The sequence below is a fragment of the Thamnophis elegans genome, chromosome 4 (genome assembly GCF_009769535.1).
Source record: "Thamnophis elegans isolate rThaEle1 chromosome 4, rThaEle1.pri, whole genome shotgun sequence".
NCBI lineage: Eukaryota > Metazoa > Chordata > Lepidosauria > Squamata > Colubridae > Thamnophis > Thamnophis elegans.
The window spans coordinates 138,449,440-138,468,820 of NC_045544.1; the positions used below are offsets into that span (position 1 = coordinate 138,449,440).

The 19,381-nt window shown below is 47.0% G+C and overlaps 1 protein-coding gene across 2 annotated transcripts in view; it reads right to left on the bottom strand.

The window, feature by feature from the left end:
* The window catches only part of VPS53 (VPS53 subunit of GARP complex), a 64,384-nt gene that overhangs the window by 11,784 nt on the left and 33,219 nt on the right, over positions 1-19,381 (bottom strand). For both annotated transcript variants that reach the window (XM_032217164.1, XM_032217163.1), the window contains exons 13-17: positions 18,119-18,220; positions 15,353-15,447; positions 13,913-14,155; positions 10,454-10,604; positions 8,006-8,088 (exon numbers count right to left, since the gene is read on the bottom strand). In XM_032217164.1, the coding sequence (XP_032073055.1) occupies positions 8,006-8,088; positions 10,454-10,604; positions 13,913-14,155; positions 15,353-15,447; positions 18,119-18,220 (674 nt within the window). The remainder of the gene's footprint in view (positions 1-8,005; positions 8,089-10,453; positions 10,605-13,912; positions 14,156-15,352; positions 15,448-18,118; positions 18,221-19,381) is intronic.

Below are 19,381 nucleotides of genomic sequence, written 5' to 3' on the forward strand. Positions count from 1 at the left end.
GACGGAGAGTTCTAGTACCATCTCAGGCATGAAAGCAAGTTGGGAGACTCTGAGCCAATCACCAGGAGACAGTGAGTTCTAGTACCATCTCAGGCATGAAAGCCAGTTGGCGGAGTTTGAGCCAATCACCAGGAGATGGAGAGTTCTAGTACCATCTCAGGCATGAAAGCAAGTTGGGAGACTCTGAGCCAATCACCAGGAGACGGTGAGTTCCAGTTCAGCTTTATAGCAGTAGACTTATATACCGCTTCATAGGCCTTTCAGGCCTCTCTAAGCGGTTTACAGAGAGTCAGCATATTGCCCCCAACAACAATCTGGGTCCTCATTTTACCCACCTCGGAAGGATGGAAGGCTGAGTCAAGCCTGAGCCGGTGAGATTTGAACCGCTGACCTGCTGATCTAGCAGTAGCCTGCAGTGCATGAAAGCCAGTTGGGAGAGTTTGAGCCAATCACCAGGAGACGGTGAGTTCTAGTACCATCTCAGGCATGAAAGCCAGTTGGGAGAGTTTGAGCCAATCACCAGGAGACGGAGAGTTCTAGTACCATCTCAGGCATGAAAGCCAGTTGGGAGAGTTTGAGCCAATCACCAGGAGACGGTGAGTTCTAGTACCATCTCAGGCATGAAAGCCAGTTGGGAGAGTTTGAGCCAATCACCAGGAGACGGAGAGTTCTAGTACCATTTCAGGCATGAAAGCCAGTTGGGAGAGTTTGAGCCAATCACCAGGAGACGGAGAGTTCTAGTACCATCTCAGGCATGAAAGCCAGTTGGGGGAGTTTGAGCCAATCACCAGGAGACGGAGAGTTCTAGTACCATCTCAGGCATGAAAGCCAGTTGGGAGACTTTGAGCCAATCACCAGGAGACGGAGAGTTCTAGTACCATCTCAGGCATGAAAGCCAGTTGGGAGAGTTTGAGCCAATCACCAGGAGACGGAGAGTTCTAGTACCATCTCAGGCATGAAAGCCAGTTGGGGGAGTTTCAGCCAATCACCAGGAGACGGAGAGTTCTAGTACCATCTCAGGCATGAAAGCCAGTTGGGGGAGTTTGAGCCAATCACCAGGAGACGGTGAGTTCTAGTACCATCTCAGGCATGAAAGCCAGTTGGGAGACTTTGAGCCAATCACCAGGAGACGGAGAGTTCTAGTACCATCTCAAGCATGAAAGCCAGTTGGGAGAGTTTGAGCCAATCACCAGGAGACGGTGAGTTCTAGTACCATCTCAAGCATGAAAGCCAGTTGGGAGAGTTTGAGCCAATCACCAGGAGACGGAGAGTTCTAGTACCATCTCAGGCATGAAAGCCAGTTGGGGGACTCTGAGCCAATCACCAGGAGACGGTGAGTTCTAGTACCATCTCAGGCATGAAAGCCAGTTGGGGGAGTTTGAGCCAATCACCAGGAGACGGTGAGTTCTAGTACCATCTCAGGCATGAAAGCTAGTTGGGAGACGGTGAGCCAATCACCAGGAGACGGTGAGTTCTAGTATCATCTCAGGCATGAAAGCCAGTTGGGAGAGTTTGAGCCAATCACCAGGAGACGGAGAGTTCTAGTACCATCTCAGGCATGAAAGCCAGTTGGGGAAATTTGAGCCAATCACCAGGAGACCGTGAGTTCTAGTACCATCTCAAGCATGAAAGCCAGTTGGGAGACTCTGAACCAATCACCAGGAGACGGAGAGTTCTAGTACCATCTCAGGCATGAAAGCCAGTTGGGAGAGTTTGAGCCAATCACCCGGAGACGGTGAGTTCCAGTTCAGCTTTAGGCATGTAGGCCAGCTGGGTGACTTTGGGCCCATGTCACTTTCCTTCAGCTCAACCCACCTCGCAAGATTGTTGTGGGGAAAACAGGAGGAGGAAGGAGTATTAAGTCTGTTCAGCACCTTGAAGGTGTTTATAAGCCACCATACGGCATAGGAATCAAACTAATAAATTGAATAAAATGTTCTGCCTTTGGGGACTTACATGCTGAAGGTATCCATCTCTCCCATCAGTACTAGAACTCACCGTCTTCAGAGGAGATGATGAGTTCTAGTACCATCTCAGGCATGAAAGCCAGTTGGGGGAGTTTGAGCCAATCACCAGGAGACGGAGAGTTCTAGTACCATCTCAGGCATGAAAGCAAGTTGGGAGACTCTGAGCCAATCACCAGGAGACAGTGAGTTCTAGTACCATCTCAGGCATGAAAGCCAGTTGGCGGAGTTTGAGCCAATCACCAGGAGATGGAGAGTTCTAGTACCATCTCAGGCATGAAAGCAAGTTGGGAGACTCTGAGCCAATCACCAGGAGACGGTGAGTTCCAGTTCAGCTTTATAGCAGTAGACTTATATACCGCTTCATAGGCCTTTCAGGCCTCTCTAAGCGGTTTACAGAGAGTCAGCATATTGCCCCCAACAACAATCTGGGTCCTCATTTTACCCACCTCGGAAGGATGGAAGGCTGAGTCAACCCTGAGCCGGTGAGATTTGAACCGCTGACCTGCTGATCTAGCAGTTGCCTGCAGTGCTGCATTTAACCACTGCGCCACCTTGGCTCAGGCCTTAGGCATGAAAGCCAGCTGGGAGACTTTGGGCCCGTCACTTTCCTTCAGCTTAACCCACCTCGCAAGATTGTTGTGGGGAAAACAGGAGGAAGGAGTATTAAGTCTGTTCGGCACCTTGAAGGTGTTTATAAGCCACCATACGGCATAGGAATCAAACTAATAAATTGAATAAAATGTTCTGCCTTTGGGGACTTACATGCTGAAGGTATCCATCTCTCCCATCAGTACTAGAACTCACCGTCTTCAGAGGAGATGATGAGTTCTAGTACCATCTCAGGCATGAAAGCCAGTTGGGGGACTCTGAGCCAATCACCAGGAGACGGTGAGTTCTAGTACCATCTCAGGCATGAAAGCCAGTTGGGGGAGTTTGAGCCAATCACCAGGAGACGGTGAGTTCTAGTACCATCTCAGGCATGAAAGCTAGTTGGGAGACGGTGAGCCAATCACCAGGAGACGGTGAGTTCTAGTATCATCTCAGGCATGAAAGCCAGTTGGGAGAGTTTGAGCCAATCACCAGGAGACGGAGAGTTCTAGTACCATCTCAGGCATGAAAGCCAGTTGGGGAAGTTTGAGCCAATCACCAGGAGACCGTGAGTTCTAGTACCATCTCAGGCATGAAAGCCAGTTGGGAGACTGTGAGCCAATCACCAGGAGACGGAGAGTTCTAGTACCATCTCAGGCATGAAAGCCAGTTGGGAGAGTTTGAGCCAATCACCCGGAGACGGTGAGTTCCAGTTCAGCTTTAGGCATGTAGGCCAGCTGGGTGACTTTGGGCCCATGTCACTTTCCTTCAGCTCAACCCACCTCGCAAGATTGTTGTGGGGAAAACAGGAGGAGGAAGGAGTATTAAGTCTGTTCAGCACCTTGAAGGTGTTTATAAGCCACCATACGGCATAGGAATCAAACTAATAAATTGAATAAAATGTTCTGCCTTTGGGGACTTACATGCTGAAGGTATCCATCTCTCCCATCAGTACTAGAACTCACCGTCTTCAGAGGAGATGATGAGTTCTAGTACCATCTCAGGCATGAAAGCCAGTTGGGGGAGTTTGAGCCAATCACCAGGAGACGGAGAGTTCTAGTACCATCTCAGGCATGAAAGCAAGTTGGGAGACTCTGAGCCAATCACCAGGAGACAGTGAGTTCTAGTACCATCTCAGGCATGAAAGCCAGTTGGCGGAGTTTGAGCCAATCACCAGGAGATGGAGAGTTCTAGTACCATCTCAGGCATGAAAGCAAGTTGGGAGACTCTGAGCCAATCACCAGGAGACGGTGAGTTCCAGTTCAGCTTTATAGCAGTAGACTTATATACCGCTTCATAGGCCTTTCAGGCCTCTCTAAGCGGTTTACAGAGAGTCAGCATATTGCCCCCAACAACAATCTGGGTCCTCATTTTACCCACCTCGGAAGGATGGAAGGCTGAGTCAAGCCTGAGCCGGTGAGATTTGAACCGCTGACCTGCTGATCTAGCAGTAGCCTGCAGTGCATGAAAGCCAGTTGGGAGAGTTTGAGCCAATCACCAGGAGACGGTGAGTTCTAGTACCATCTCAGGCATGAAAGCCAGTTGGGAGAGTTTGAGCCAATCACCAGGAGACGGAGAGTTCTAGTACCATCTCAGGCATGAAAGCCAGTTGGGAGAGTTTGAGCCAATCACCAGGAGACGGTGAGTTCTAGTACCATCTCAGGCATGAAAGCCAGTTGGGAGAGTTTGAGCCAATCACCAGGAGACGGAGAGTTCTAGTACCATTTCAGGCATGAAAGCCAGTTGGGAGAGTTTGAGCCAATCACCAGGAGACGGAGAGTTCTAGTACCATCTCAGGCATGAAAGCCAGTTGGGGGAGTTTGAGCCAATCACCAGGAGACGGAGAGTTCTAGTACCATCTCAGGCATGAAAGCCAGTTGGGAGACTTTGAGCCAATCACCAGGAGACGGAGAGTTCTAGTACCATCTCAGGCATGAAAGCTAGTTGGGAGACGGTGAGCCAATCACCAGGAGACGGTGAGTTCTAGTATCATCTCAGGCATGAAAGCCAGTTGGGAGAGTTTGAGCCAATCACCAGGAGACGGAGAGTTCTAGTACCATCTCAGGCATGAAAGCCAGTTGGGGAAGTTTGAGCCAATCACCAGGAGACCGTGAGTTCTAGTACCATCTCAGGCATGAAAGCCAGTTGGGAGACTGTGAGCCAATCACCAGGAGACGGAGAGTTCTAGTACCATCTCAGGCATGAAAGCCAGTTGGGAGAGTTTGAGCCAATCACCCGGAGACGGTGAGTTCCAGTTCAGCTTTAGGCATGTAGGCCAGCTGGGTGACTTTGGGCCCATGTCACTTTCCTTCAGCTCAACCCACCTCGCAAGATTGTTGTGGGGAAAACAGGAGGAGGAAGGAGTATTAAGTCTGTTCAGCACCTTGAAGGTGTTTATAAGCCACCATACGGCATAGGAATCAAACTAATAAATTGAATAAAATGTTCTGCCTTTGGGGACTTACATGCTGAAGGTATCCATCTCTCCCATCAGTACTAGAACTCACCGTCTTCAGAGGAGATGATGAGTTCTAGTACCATCTCAGGCATGAAAGCCAGTTGGGGGAGTTTGAGCCAATCACCAGGAGACGGAGAGTTCTAGTACCATCTCAGGCATGAAAGCAAGTTGGGAGACTCTGAGCCAATCACCAGGAGACAGTGAGTTCTAGTACCATCTCAGGCATGAAAGCCAGTTGGCGGAGTTTGAGCCAATCACCAGGAGATGGAGAGTTCTAGTACCATCTCAGGCATGAAAGCAAGTTGGGAGACTCTGAGCCAATCACCAGGAGACGGTGAGTTCCAGTTCAGCTTTATAGCAGTAGACTTATATACCGCTTCATAGGCCTTTCAGGCCTCTCTAAGCGGTTTACAGAGAGTCAGCATATTGCCCCCAACAACAATCTGGGTCCTCATTTTACCCACCTCGGAAGGATGGAAGGCTGAGTCAAGCCTGAGCCGGTGAGATTTGAACCGCTGACCTGCTGATCTAGCAGTAGCCTGCAGTGCATGAAAGCCAGTTGGGAGAGTTTGAGCCAATCACCAGGAGACGGTGAGTTCTAGTACCATCTCAGGCATGAAAGCCAGTTGGGAGAGTTTGAGCCAATCACCAGGAGACGGAGAGTTCTAGTACCATCTCAGGCATGAAAGCCAGTTGGGAGAGTTTGAGCCAATCACCAGGAGACGGTGAGTTCTAGTACCATCTCAGGCATGAAAGCCAGTTGGGAGAGTTTGAGCCAATCACCAGGAGACGGAGAGTTCTAGTACCATTTCAGGCATGAAAGCCAGTTGGGAGAGTTTGAGCCAATCACCAGGAGACGGAGAGTTCTAGTACCATCTCAGGCATGAAAGCCAGTTGGGGGAGTTTGAGCCAATCACCAGGAGACGGAGAGTTCTAGTACCATCTCAGGCATGAAAGCCAGTTGGGAGACTTTGAGCCAATCACCAGGAGACGGAGAGTTCTAGTACCATCTCAGGCATGAAAGCCAGTTGGGAGAGTTTGAGCCAATCACCAGGAGACGGAGAGTTCTAGTACCATCTCAGGCATGAAAGCCAGTTGGGGGAGTTTGAGCCAATCACCAGGAGACGGAGAGTTCTAGTACCATCTCAGGCATGAAAGCCAGTTGGGGGAGTTTGAGCCAATCACCAGGAGACGGTGAGTTCTAGTACCATCTCAGGCATGAAAGCCAGTTGGGAGACTTTGAGCCAATCACCAGGAGACGGAGAGTTCTAGTACCATCTCAAGCATGAAAGCCAGTTGGGAGAGTTTGAGCCAATCACCAGGAGACGGTGAGTTCTAGTACCATCTCAAGCATGAAAGCCAGTTGGGAGAGTTTGAGCCAATCACCAGGAGACGGAGAGTTCTAGTACCATCTCAGGCATGAAAGCCAGTTGGGGGACTCTGAGCCAATCACCAGGAGACGGTGAGTTCTAGTACCATCTCAGGCATGAAAGCCAGTTGGGGGAGTTTGAGCCAATCACCAGGAGACGGTGAGTTCTAGTACCATCTCAGGCATGAAAGCTAGTTGGGAGACGGTGAGCCAATCACCAGGAGACGGTGAGTTCTAGTATCATCTCAGGCATGAAAGCCAGTTGGGAGAGTTTGAGCCAATCACCAGGAGACGGAGAGTTCTAGTACCATCTCAGGCATGAAAGCCAGTTGGGGAAATTTGAGCCAATCACCAGGAGACCGTGAGTTCTAGTACCATCTCAAGCATGAAAGCCAGTTGGGAGACTCTGAACCAATCACCAGGAGACGGAGAGTTCTAGTACCATCTCAGGCATGAAAGCCAGTTGGGAGAGTTTGAGCCAATCACCCGGAGACGGTGAGTTCTAGTACTATCTCAGGCATGAAAGCCAGTTGGGAGACTGTGAGCCAATCACCAGGAGACGGAGAGTTCTAGTACCATCTCAGGCATGAAAGCCAGTTGGGAGAGTTTGAGCCAATCACCCGGAGACGGTGAGTTCCAGTTCAGCTTTAGGCATGTAGGCCAGCTGGGTGACTTTGGGCCCATGTCACTTTCCTTCAGCTCAACCCACCTCGCAAGATTGTTGTGGGGAAAACAGGAGGAGGAAGGAGTATTAAGTCTGTTCAGCACCTTGAAGGTGTTTATAAGCCACCATACGGCATAGGAATCAAACTAATAAATTGAATAAAATGTTCTGCCTTTGGGGACTTACATGCTGAAGGTATCCATCTCTCCCATCAGTACTAGAACTCACCGTCTTCAGAGGAGATGATGAGTTCTAGTACCATCTCAGGCATGAAAGCCAGTTGGGGGAGTTTGAGCCAATCACCAGGAGACGGAGAGTTCTAGTACCATCTCAGGCATGAAAGCAAGTTGGGAGACTCTGAGCCAATCACCAGGAGACAGTGAGTTCTAGTACCATCTCAGGCATGAAAGCCAGTTGGCGGAGTTTGAGCCAATCACCAGGAGATGGAGAGTTCTAGTACCATCTCAGGCATGAAAGCAAGTTGGGAGACTCTGAGCCAATCACCAGGAGACGGTGAGTTCCAGTTCAGCTTTATAGCAGTAGACTTATATACCGCTTCATAGGCCTTTCAGGCCTCTCTAAGCGGTTTACAGAGAGTCAGCATATTGCCCCCAACAACAATCTGGGTCCTCATTTTACCCACCTCGGAAGGATGGAAGGCTGAGTCAACCCTGAGCCGGTGAGATTTGAACCGCTGACCTGCTGATCTAGCAGTTGCCTGCAGTGCTGCATTTAACCACTGCGCCACCTTGGCTCAGGCCTTAGGCATGAAAGCCAGCTGGGAGACTTTGGGCCCGTCACTTTCCTTCAGCTTAACCCACCTCGCAAGATTGTTGTGGGGAAAACAGGAGGAAGGAGTATTAAGTCTGTTCGGCACCTTGAAGGTGTTTATAAGCCACCATACGACATAGGAATCAAACTAATAAATTGAATAACATGTTCTGCCTTTGGGGACTTACGTGCTGAAGGTATCCATCTCTCCCATCAGGGAGATCCTTCCAACCAAGCTGTCGTCCACCTTCTCCTTGAGTTTTTCTTCAAGCTTTTGAGGAAGAGAGAAGGAATTATTCCAGAACGCCAGCCCCTAAACACTGATGACGTTACCCAGTTGGGTTATGAAACGTCCACAAGAAAATAGTCAGGCTCAGAGGAGCCACAAGGATTTCACAGTCCTCCTCCTCTCAACAACACCCCTCCTCTTCTCTTTTAGAACTGATGAAGTAGCCTAGGTGGTGCCAGGGTTCCGACAGGTGCCCTAATTAAATCATGAGCCTCCAGCCAAGCTTCAAAAGAAATCCAGTTATTTATTATAGTTATTTATTGGAAAGCTAAGGCTCACAATGAAGAAAGGCTTTCCACAAAAGTAAAATAATAACAAAACAAAAAAAAAATCTTCTTCCAACATGTTAAAAACAAGAAAAAAAGTTAGTGAATATATTGAATGGTACCCATGAAAGGAAGATTAGAAATCCTTTTGGGGAAGGAGAGAAGGAGAGAAGAAGGAGGGAAGGAAGGAGGGAATGTAGGAGAGAAGGAAGGGGGGAAGGAAGGAGGAAAGGAAGAAATCCTTTTGGATTATATATAAAAGTTAATAAAAAAGAATTAAGTTAGATAGAGTTAAGTTTTTATTATTAGGGGTAAAAATTTATGATACATGATATAGTCAAATAAAGGAGGGATAATGATAACAACGTATAGATATGTATGGGTACAATGTAAGGAAACTGGATGTAAATTGTAAACAGTGATTTGGAAAGGAGGATTAGAAAAGTCTGTTATTAAATATTATGGATGTTTAGCTAGAATAGGACATAAGGATTCAGTGTTATTGGAGGATTTTAGAAATATTAAATGAAACGCCAGTATGTGGTTATGTATTAAATTTCGGTATATTTTATGATGAAGGACGTTTAAATAATTATAGTCAAATATAAATGGAGGTATTAGGATAACATGTATAAATATTTGTATAAATAAACATAAATATTTGAGTTAAAATACTTGAGTTATTATGAATTATGCTTGATGACTATGGAAGAGATGAACGGAAGCCTTTTGTAACCAACTGATACACTTTCTACAGTATGTAAAGAAGGAAGATTTTATGTGTTGTGTGTGTTTTGAAAAAAATAAATAAAATAAATTTAAAAAAAAAGAAAGTAGCCAAGCTCAGAGAGCCTCAAGGAGCTCACGGTCCTCCTACTCCTATTCCACAAACCCCACTCCCTTCTAGCACTGATGATGTTACCTAGTTGGATCACGAAACATCTGCCAAGAAAACTACCACAAAGCCATTAAGTGAATCTAGCTTCACCCGTTGACTTCGCTTGCCAGAAACCAGCTGGGGATGTCAAAAGACACATGACCCCGGGATGCTACAACCGTCGTAAATACTTATTGGCCGCCAAGCACCTGATTCATGATTACGCGACAGCAGGGACACTAAAAGTGGAAGGACTAGTCATAATAAGCCTCCCCCCCCCCCCCCCAACACTGTTGGAATTTTGAATGAATGAAGGACCATCACTTGGGGACTCCCTGTATCATTAGCCAGAAAATAGCAGAAAGGCAAATGCAGTCCTTGACTTGAGACAGTTCTCTTAGGGGCTGTTCAAAACTACGCTGGGAAAAAAAGTAACTTATGACCATTTTTCACAGTTGCGACCTTTGTTAGCACCGCCACGATCAGGTGATCAAAATTGGTTCCACCACAAATCCGTGCTCGATTAAACCGTGTCCGACTAAACCACGTAGCTGACGTCATCAACAGGGCGACAATAGCGCGGAGAGAGAAGCACGCTGTAAACCCTAAACCTAAAATTAACCCCTAAACCTAACCCCCCTAAACCTAATCCTAATCCTAAACCTAACCCTAAACCTAACCCTTAACCTAACCCTAAACCTAACCCTAAACCTAACCCTTAACCTAACCCTAAACCTAATCCTAACCCTTAACCTAACCCTAAACCTAACCCTAACCCTTAACCTAACCCTAAACCTAACCCTAACCCTTAACCTAACCCTAAACCTAACCCTAACCCTTAACCTAACCCTAAAGCTAACCCTAAAGCTAACCCTTACCCTAAGTTGAATCGGCTTGCTTTCAAAGCGCTATTTAAAGCGCCCTTCTTTCTCCGCGCTGGCTGTTGTCGCCCTGTTGATGACGTCAGCGACACGGTTTAATCGGGCACGGCTTAGTCGAGCGCGGTTTTGACGGGTCACGATCAAAATTCAGGCGCTTGGCGACTGGTTCATACTTATGACCGTTGCCGTGCCCCGAGGTCAGGTGATCTCCGTTTGCGACCTTCTGACGAGGTAGTACCACCCTTTCCCTGCCCAGAGTCAGAACGGGCACGTTGCAAAGCCCCCCGGGATCCGTCACGGAGGACGGCCGAGGTGCCCCATACCTGTTGGGTGGTCGCCAAACAATATTCAGCCGTGCTCAGAATGCTACAGATCAGGCAGAGCTCTTCCAAGGTGAATTTGGCCACCTCCGAACCGTCCTTCTCTTTCAGTAAACTGGTAATGGTCAGGCCGCCGCCGCCGGTGTTCGTTGTCCTGTTGCGGTCGCAAACAAGAAGAATAATAATTTATCCAACTTGCATGCCGCAGGATTCCCGATTGCTCTGGAAGTCAGGGTTCCAAGGTTTGCACCCGTTAGCAACAGAACTCTGAGGCAGGTGAATTCCAAAAAGAATAGTTTTATTGGATACTAGCCGATAACCTGGCGTTGCCCCGGTATTTATTTATAGGGGGGAAATGTCCAGACCAAACGTAATTTCTAACGTTGGGTTTTCCCCCTTACCAGAGGGAGCTCCCTGGTGGAGTACTGTGAAGCTGTCATCATGGCAAATCCACTTGGGCTGTACACAGGCGTGGGTTCCTGCCAGTTCTAAGCTCTTCTATAGAAGAGGTTCCACAAATCTACCGTGCCGTTTAGAACCGGTTCCAGCTCCCTCCCCCCACCCGTCCTCACATCATCAAGATGAAGAGCGAGAGGAGGAATTCTGGGAGTTGAAGTCCACAAGTCTTAAAGCTGTCAAGTTTGAACACCCCACGGCTGAATATTGTTTTTTTTCCTAAAGGGTTAGGGGTGCAAGGGTCTTGTAACTCGACAGCTTTAAGACTTGCGTGCTTCAAATGCCAGAGTTCCTGAGCCAACATGACCGGAGGAGGAATTCTGGGAGTTGAAGTCCACAAGTCTTAAAGCTGTCAAGTTTGAACACCCCATGGGGGATTTTCCTAAAGGGTTAGGGGTGCAAGGGTCTTGTAACTTGACAGCTTTAAGACTTGCGTGCTTCAAATGCCAGAGTTCCTGAGCCAACATGACCGGAGGAGGGATTCTGGGAGTTGAAGTCCACAAGTCTTAAAGCTGTCAAGTTTGAACACCCCTGGGGTTATTTTTTTCTAAAGGGTTAGGGGTGCAAGGGTCTTGTAACTTGACAGCTTTAAGACTTGCGTGCTTCAAATGCCAGAGTTTCTGAGCCAACATTTTGGTTGCTAAGCAAGTGTTTCACCAGATTTTACAAATTGGCCACGCCCACCCAGTCACATGATTATCAAGCCACTCCCACTCGGTCACATGGCCGGCAATCCATTCCCACCTGGTCACATGGCCAGCGAGCCACTCCCACAAAGCAGGCCACACCTACAGAAGAGGTTCTAAAAAATTTTGAAACCCACCACTAGCTGTACAGTAGAAGCCATTTTACGGCAGTACAGTAGAAGCCGTTTTAAGGCACAACAGCCTGTATCTTAACGGAACACACAGCTCAAAGAGTGTTAGGGGGTGTCTTACCCCCCACAGTATTTTTTTCCAGAGAGTAAGTAATCTGTGTACCAAGTTTGGTTGAAATTGCTCAAGGCGTTCCAGAGTTATGCTGGAACATACACGCATACACAGTCATTATATAGCTATAGAGATATATAGCAGTATATATATATATATACGATCCCTCCCATATTTGGGCATACCAGGTGCTTTGACAAAACATCTGTCTGTCTGTCTGTCTGTCTGTCTGTCTGTCTGTCTGTCTGTCTGTCTGTCTGTCTGTCTATCTATCTATCTATCTATCTATCTATCTATCTATCTATCTATCTATCTATCATCTATCTCATATTGGCACCGATCTGGTGAAAACCAACTCTGAAGGATGCTGCGGTTTTCACCTAATTAAAAGTTTTCCCCCTTTCCAAACCATCAGTCACATGGTCCAATCAAGGTGCCATCCGGTTGCCTGGTAACTTCGCTCCTCCCATCTGTGGAAATGTCCTTGGTTCCCAGGAGAAAATATTTTGCTTTGGCTACAAAACCCCAGCTATCTCTATTCTTCCCGCCCTCCCTATCCCTCAGCTCCAGTGTGGCAACACTGAAGCTTCAAAACGGCTTCCGTCAGGTCAGCTTCAAGGGGGACACTAGATGAAAGTCACAATAGGTGGTTCGTTCTCAAATTACGATCTTATCAACACCTAATACTCACAGTGCTGTCTAATGGCCATTTGTAGTTACCCAGGTACTGCGGCTTTAGTGATATTATTTATCCTTATTATCGTCTTTATTCCTCCTTTTATTGTTATTTATTATTATATTATTCTGTCGCTTTATGTGAACACTGAGAGATTTTGTACCGGGCATAAATTCCTCGTGTGTCTAATTAAGGGAAGGTAAAAGTAAAAATTCCCTTCGCACATATGTGCTAGTCGTTCCTGACTCTAGGGGGCGGTGCTCATTCTCAGTTTCAAAGCCGAAGAGCCAGCGCTGTCCGAAGACGTCTCTGTGGTCTTGTGGCTGGCATGACTCAACGCCAGAGGCACATGGCACATACCTACCATGGAAGGTAACATGGTGTTACCTTCCCACCAAAGGTGGCCCCTATTTTTCTACTGGCATTTTTTACATGCTTTCAAACTGCTAGGTTGGCAGAAGCTGGGACCAATAACAGGAGCTCACTCCGTTATGTGGCGCTCGGGAGTCGAACCGCCGAACTGCCAACCTTTCTGATTGACAAGCTCAGCGTCTCTAGTCACTGAACCACTTGGCCAAATAAAGAGCAAATAGTCCTCAATATACAACCATAACCGAGCCCAAAATTTCTGTTGCTAAGTGAGAAATTTTTGAAGTGAATTTTGCCCCATTTTACAATATTTCTTGCCGTGGTTGCTAAGTGAATCTCTGCGGTTGTTAAGTTAGGAACAAGGTTGTTAAGTGAATCTGGCTTCTCCATTTCACTTTGCTTGTCAGAAGGTCGCAAACGGGGTTGTAAGTCGAGGACTATTTGATTCAATACAATACAATAGCAGAGTTAGAAGGGACCTTGGAGGTCTTCTAGTCCAACCCCCTGCCTAGGCAGGAAACCCTATACCGTTTCAGACAAATGGCTATCCAGCATCTTCTTAAAGACTCCCAGTGTTGGGGCATTCACAACTTCTGGAGGCAACTTCTGTTCCACTATTTTATTCTATTTTGTTATTGTTATTATATTTTCTATCTTCTATTCCATATTTATTCTATGCTACTATTCTATTCTATTCTTATTCTATTCTTATTCTATTTAATTATTCTATTCAATTTTCTATTCTATTCTATTCTATTCTATTCTATTCTATACAATAACAGAGTTGGAAGGGACCTTGGAGGTCTTCTAGTCCAACCCCCTGCCTAGGCAGGAAACCCTATACCGTTCCAGACAAATGGCTATCCAACATCTTCTTAAAGACTTCCAGTGTTGGGGATATTCACAACTTCTGGAGGCAACTTCTGTTCCACCGATTAATTGTTCTCACTGTCAGGAAGTTTCTCCTCAGTTCTAAGTTGCTTCTCTCCTTGATTAGTTGCTTCATTCAATTCGATTCAATTCAAAACTCACTTGGGTAAATTTCCGGAGAGAATCTTCCAGGCGTATTCCCGCAGATATTTCTGGAAGATGGTGGTGAGGGCGATCATAGGCTCCCCGGTGCTAAGCTGGGAGCATTGGACCATGCACTTCTTGTAATAGACAAAGAGGTCGGCGCAGCTGGGCAGGACGGCCCCGCCCTCATCCACGTTCGGCTTGGGGGGTCCCTGGGCTTTGAAGTCCCCCACGAAGCGGTCGATCAGCTCTCCGAGGTTCCTGATGACCCACCAAAGCAGAAACACAATTTGTTTAAGAAATATACAATCTATGTGTCGGGGTTCCAAATAGCATCCAAAAGTAAATCAGAGTTCAAGGCAAAGTATTGCTCAAAGTTCCAATTGATGAAGAGAGCCATGTTGGCACATAGCAATAGCAATAGCAATAGCAGTAGACTTATATACCGCTTCATAGGCCTTTCAGGCCTCTCTAAGCGGTTTACAGAGAGTCAGCATATTGCCCCCAACAATCTGGGTCCTCATTTTACCCACCTCGGAAGGATGGAAGGCTGAGTCAACCCTGAGCCGGTGAGATTTGAACCGCTGACCTGCTGATCTAGCAGTAGCCTGCAGTGCTGCATTTAACCACTGCGCCACCTTGGCTCTGGGAAAACCCAAAATTCTGAAAGCTTCCCGGTTTCCCCCACCCAATTGAAAGCTCAAGATCTTGCCCCCACCCCCACAAGCCCATCCCATGGTCCAATCTCCCACTGCCATGCTGGCAGCTTCCACCCCTCCAGTTCCGGTCAGGTGCAGAGGTGCAGAGACAAAGGGTGACCTAACTCTCTACAATTCCCACCATAGCAAATGCATAGTAGTATAATAAAAAGTATGGTAGGCCCAGTGGTGGGATTCAAATAATTTACCAACCAGTTCTCTGCCCTAATGACCAGCTGGGTAGGCGGGGTTCGGTGGTCATGTGATCATGTGGGCGTGACCAAGTCAATGTCACTCAGGTCGATGGGCACTGCACCTTAGTTACAATGGTAATAAGGGTTAACCGGAGAGGCAGTTTCTGTAAGCAGGGCAATAAAGATGAGGCTAGAAACAACACCAGGATGTTTCCTTCCTGCCTTCCTTACAGGATTAGCCCTGTAAAGTGGGGAAAACCAAAAGGAGATTTCTTCCAACAACCGGTTCTCCCAACTGCTTAGAAAGTTACCAACCGGTTCTCCCGAATCGGTGCGAACCGGCTGAATCCCACCACTGGGTAGTACCAAGAACCACAAGAAAAATTACCTCCATGCCTGAGAATATGATTAGGAGAAAAATCCCACCCCTATTCCCATTTGCCTATTAATCCCTTTTTTATCCTTTTTATTTTTGTTAACTTTTCATGTTTTACTGCCTATTTTTTATTAACGTTCTGATTATTTTAAATTGTGCTTCTATAAAGTTGCAAATAATTGCCACTTACCTGTCCTGAGATTCGATGTAGACGTAGAGATGGGGCTCAAAGCACTTAGAAATAATTCCATGGAACGGATTACTTGGAATTTTTGGCTTTTGTGGCTGAGGAAAATAAAAGATAAAGAGATTAAAACCCAGTGTAGATTCTGAGGAGAACAGCAATAGCAGTTAGACTTATATACCGCTTCATAGGGCTTTCTGCCCTCTCTAAGCGGTTTACAGAGTCAGCATATCGCCCCCAACAACAATCCGGGTCCTCATTTTACCCACCTCGGAAGGATGGAAGGCTGAGTCAACCCTGAGCCGGTGAGATTTGAACAGCCGAACTGCAGAACTGCAGTCAGCTGAAGTAGCCTGCAGTGCTGCACTCTAACCACTGCGCCACCTCGGAGAAGAAGCCCTAGACTTACAATTGCTCACTTAGTGACCATTTGAAGATACTAAAGAAGTGATTTATGACCATTTTTCACACTTACAACCGTTACAGCCTCATCTTGGTTGCCTGATCAAAATTCGGATGCTTGACAACTGATTCATATTTATGACGGTTGCAGTGTCCCGACTGGGGTCATGTGATCCCTTTGGCAACCTCCTGACAAGCAAAGTCAATTGGGGGGGGGGGAGCCAGATTCACTTAACAACTGTGGCGAGAAAAGTCGTAAAATGGGACAAAATTCACTGAACAAATTTCTCACTTAGCAACATTAACTCTGGGGTCCATTGTGGTCGTAAGTTGAGGACCACCTTTATCTTGCTTTTCATTTTATTAGTTCCCTGGGCTAATAATTTATATAAAACTGGATGTAATTTATTCTGTATTCTCATCATGAGTTAGTGTCTAGCTAAGAGTTGGTGCCTACTGTTTTTGAGTAACTCGGTGCATTTTAATGAAATACGAAGGCAACTCCACTGCACTGTAGAGTAGAAGCCATTTTAAGGCACAACAGGTTGTATCTTAACAGAACACACACACACACACACACACACACACACGAGGGGTGTTAGGGGAGTCTTACCCCCACAGTATTTGTTTCCAGAGAGTAAGTCATCTGTGCACTAAGTTTGGTAGAAATCGCTCGAGGCATTTCAGAGTTATACTGGAAAACGCACACACACACACACACGCGCACACACAGCCATTTTTAGAGGAGGAGGAGGAGAAGGAGGAGGAAAGGAAGGAAGGAAGGAGGAGGGAGGAAGGGAGGGAAGGAAGGAAGGAAGGGAGATAGTTTATTTATACTTTTTTCTTATACATTCATAATTACTTTGGGAACAGTGTATTGTCTGGGTCAATTTACTTATACATAATTAATAATAGTTTTCTCTAATATACACAGGTGCTTAGTAAACAATGTATTATCTGGATCCATTTACTTAGACACAATTTTTCAATTTCTAATTTCTACCACTACTGATAAAACAATTCCCATGTTAAAAAGTATTCTGTACCTTCTTTATCCTTTATCTTTAATGGCAACCTATCCATTTCTCCCCGTTCTAGTATTTTTGTTTTAATTCCACTCTATTCTGTAGGTATTTCCTCATTTTTACAGGGCTGCCCAGGGACAATTCTTCCGCTGTGAAGACATGCAATATTAACATGCAGTCTCTCGTCGCTTGGTGGGAGTAGTGATCACGCAACCACGGAGATGCTGTGAGGGTCGTAAATGCGAGGACCGGCTGTCCCGTTTTTCCCAGCGCCGTTGTAACTTCGAACGGTCGCTAAACGAGCAGGTAGTAGTCGAGGAGTATATACGGACTGAAGGTGCTTATAACCGGCGGCTAAACAACTGGTTATAAGTCGAGGGAGAACTGAAGGTAATTTTCAAGATGCTCATTATAAGTGGTTGCGAAAGGAACGGTTAGAAGCAGAGGACTACCTGAAAACGATATTCAAGGTGCTTATATCCTGCACTAAGGAAATTGCAAAAAGGAAGACAGCAGCCAGAAATGGCTAACCTTTTTGTCATTGCGTGCCAAAAAGTGTATGCGCATGCCCCCACCAGTGGTGGGTTTCAAATCCCGTTCCAACTGTACTGGCGGTGTCCTCAGGGACACGCACAGCATGCATCTTAGCACCTCCGCGATGCTCCAGCTACTCCGTAGAGTGTTTGCACAGGCGCTGTATGCACCATGCGCGTTCACGGCAGCGCAGAAGCTTTAAAACACTGATAAGGCGCTTGGGTGGAGCACCGGACCGGACCGGTACCCGGTGCTCCGGTACACCCGTACTGGGGCGTACCGCCTCCAACCCACCACTGGCCTGCACCCATAATGCAATTCGTGCACGACATGCCTTGCATCCCTATGCATGCGCATGTGACCCTCCTGTATTCCCTCCCCGTGCATCCCACACGACCCCCTGTGCTCCCCAGGTACATATGCACACAACACTCCTCCTCACACAAGCCCATTTTGGGTCTAGTGCCTCCATGCAGCCTCCTGGGAGCAAAAATGGGCCGTGTATGTGTGTCTGTGTGTGTGCATCACACACCCTGTGCTTCCCTCCACCCCCCCCCCATGAGCGCATGACCCTCCCTTGCCCCCACGCATGCACATGCCCACAGAGAGAGCCCATGCATACCATCGACTCCCCATCATGGCTGTAGCCAAAAAGGAGAAGAAGAAACCACTAGCGTTCTCCGCCAAGGGTCTCCAGCACAGCTGGGAATGATGGGGATTGTAGTCCAAAGGCACAACAATGTCGGGAAGAGAGAAGGGGAAAGGGCCACCCGTTTGTGAGGGAGAAACCTCAGAAACGAAGATAATTGACCTTGTCAATGTCGATCTTTTCTGGTGGGGTTTCATCCTCATCCGTCGCGGATTCTTCTTCGAGAAAAGGATTGGTGGAGACCGGCGGAGGATCCGGCTTTTTCTGTCGGAAAAAAGATGGGGAGATTTGAAGGAAAAGGGGTTCACTTTAAGAAGGAGCCAGTTGTGTGCGGCAGTAGCCAAAAACGCGAATACAGTCTTTGGTTGTATAAACAGAGGCACAGAATCAAAATCAGGTGAAGTGTTAGCACCGATTTGTAAAGCCTTAGGAAGGCCACACCTGGGATACTGCATCCAGTTTTGGTCCCCACTTTGCAAAAAAGATGTTGAGACTTTGGACAAATGCAAAAAACTTGAGCGACTAAGATGATTAAAGGCCTGGAGACTCAAACCTATGAAGAACGGTTGCAGGAACTGGGTAGGTCTAGTTTAATGAAAAGAAGGACTAGGGGAGACATGATGGCAGTCTTCCAATATCTCAGGGGTTGCCACAAAGAAGTGGTGGTGGTGGGGGAGCAATTTATTTCCCAAAGCATCAGAGGGCAGAACAAGAAACGATGGGTGGAAACTAATCAAGGAGAGAAGCAACTTGGAATTGAGGAGAAACTAAGAGTGAGAAAATAAATCAGTGGAACAGCTTGCCACCAGAAACTGTGGGAGCTTCCATCACTGGAGGTTTTTAAGAAGAGACTATACAACCACTTGTCTGAAATTGTGTAGTCTCTCCTGCTTGAGTAGGGGGTTGGACTAGAAGACCTCCAAGGTCCCTTCCAACTCTGTTATTGTATAGAATAGAATAGAATAATTAAATAGAATAAGAATATTCTGATCCGGGTTCCTCTTGGGCAAGAAATTCAGGTAATCCCAAGTATAAGAACGAGATCCGTTCCCGATGTCTGTCCTTAACTTGAACTTGTGCATAAACTGGCCTAGTTGTTAGGTTTCCAAATAGCATCCAAAATTAAATCAGAGTCCGAGGCAAAGGATTCCTCCAAGTTCCAATTGATGAAGAGAGCCGTGTTGGCACATCTGGGGAAACCCGAATCTGAAAGCTTCCCGGTTTCCCACACGCAGTTGAAAGTTCAAGATCTTGCTCCCATGCCCACAAGCCCATCCCATGGTCCAATCTCCCACTGCCATGCTGGCAGTTCCACCCATCCAGTTCCGGTCAGGTGCAGAAGTGCAAAGACAAAGGATGACCTTGGCTTTCTAGAAAGAATGTTGTTATGGCTACCTATCATCTAACTCCGTACAATCCCCACCT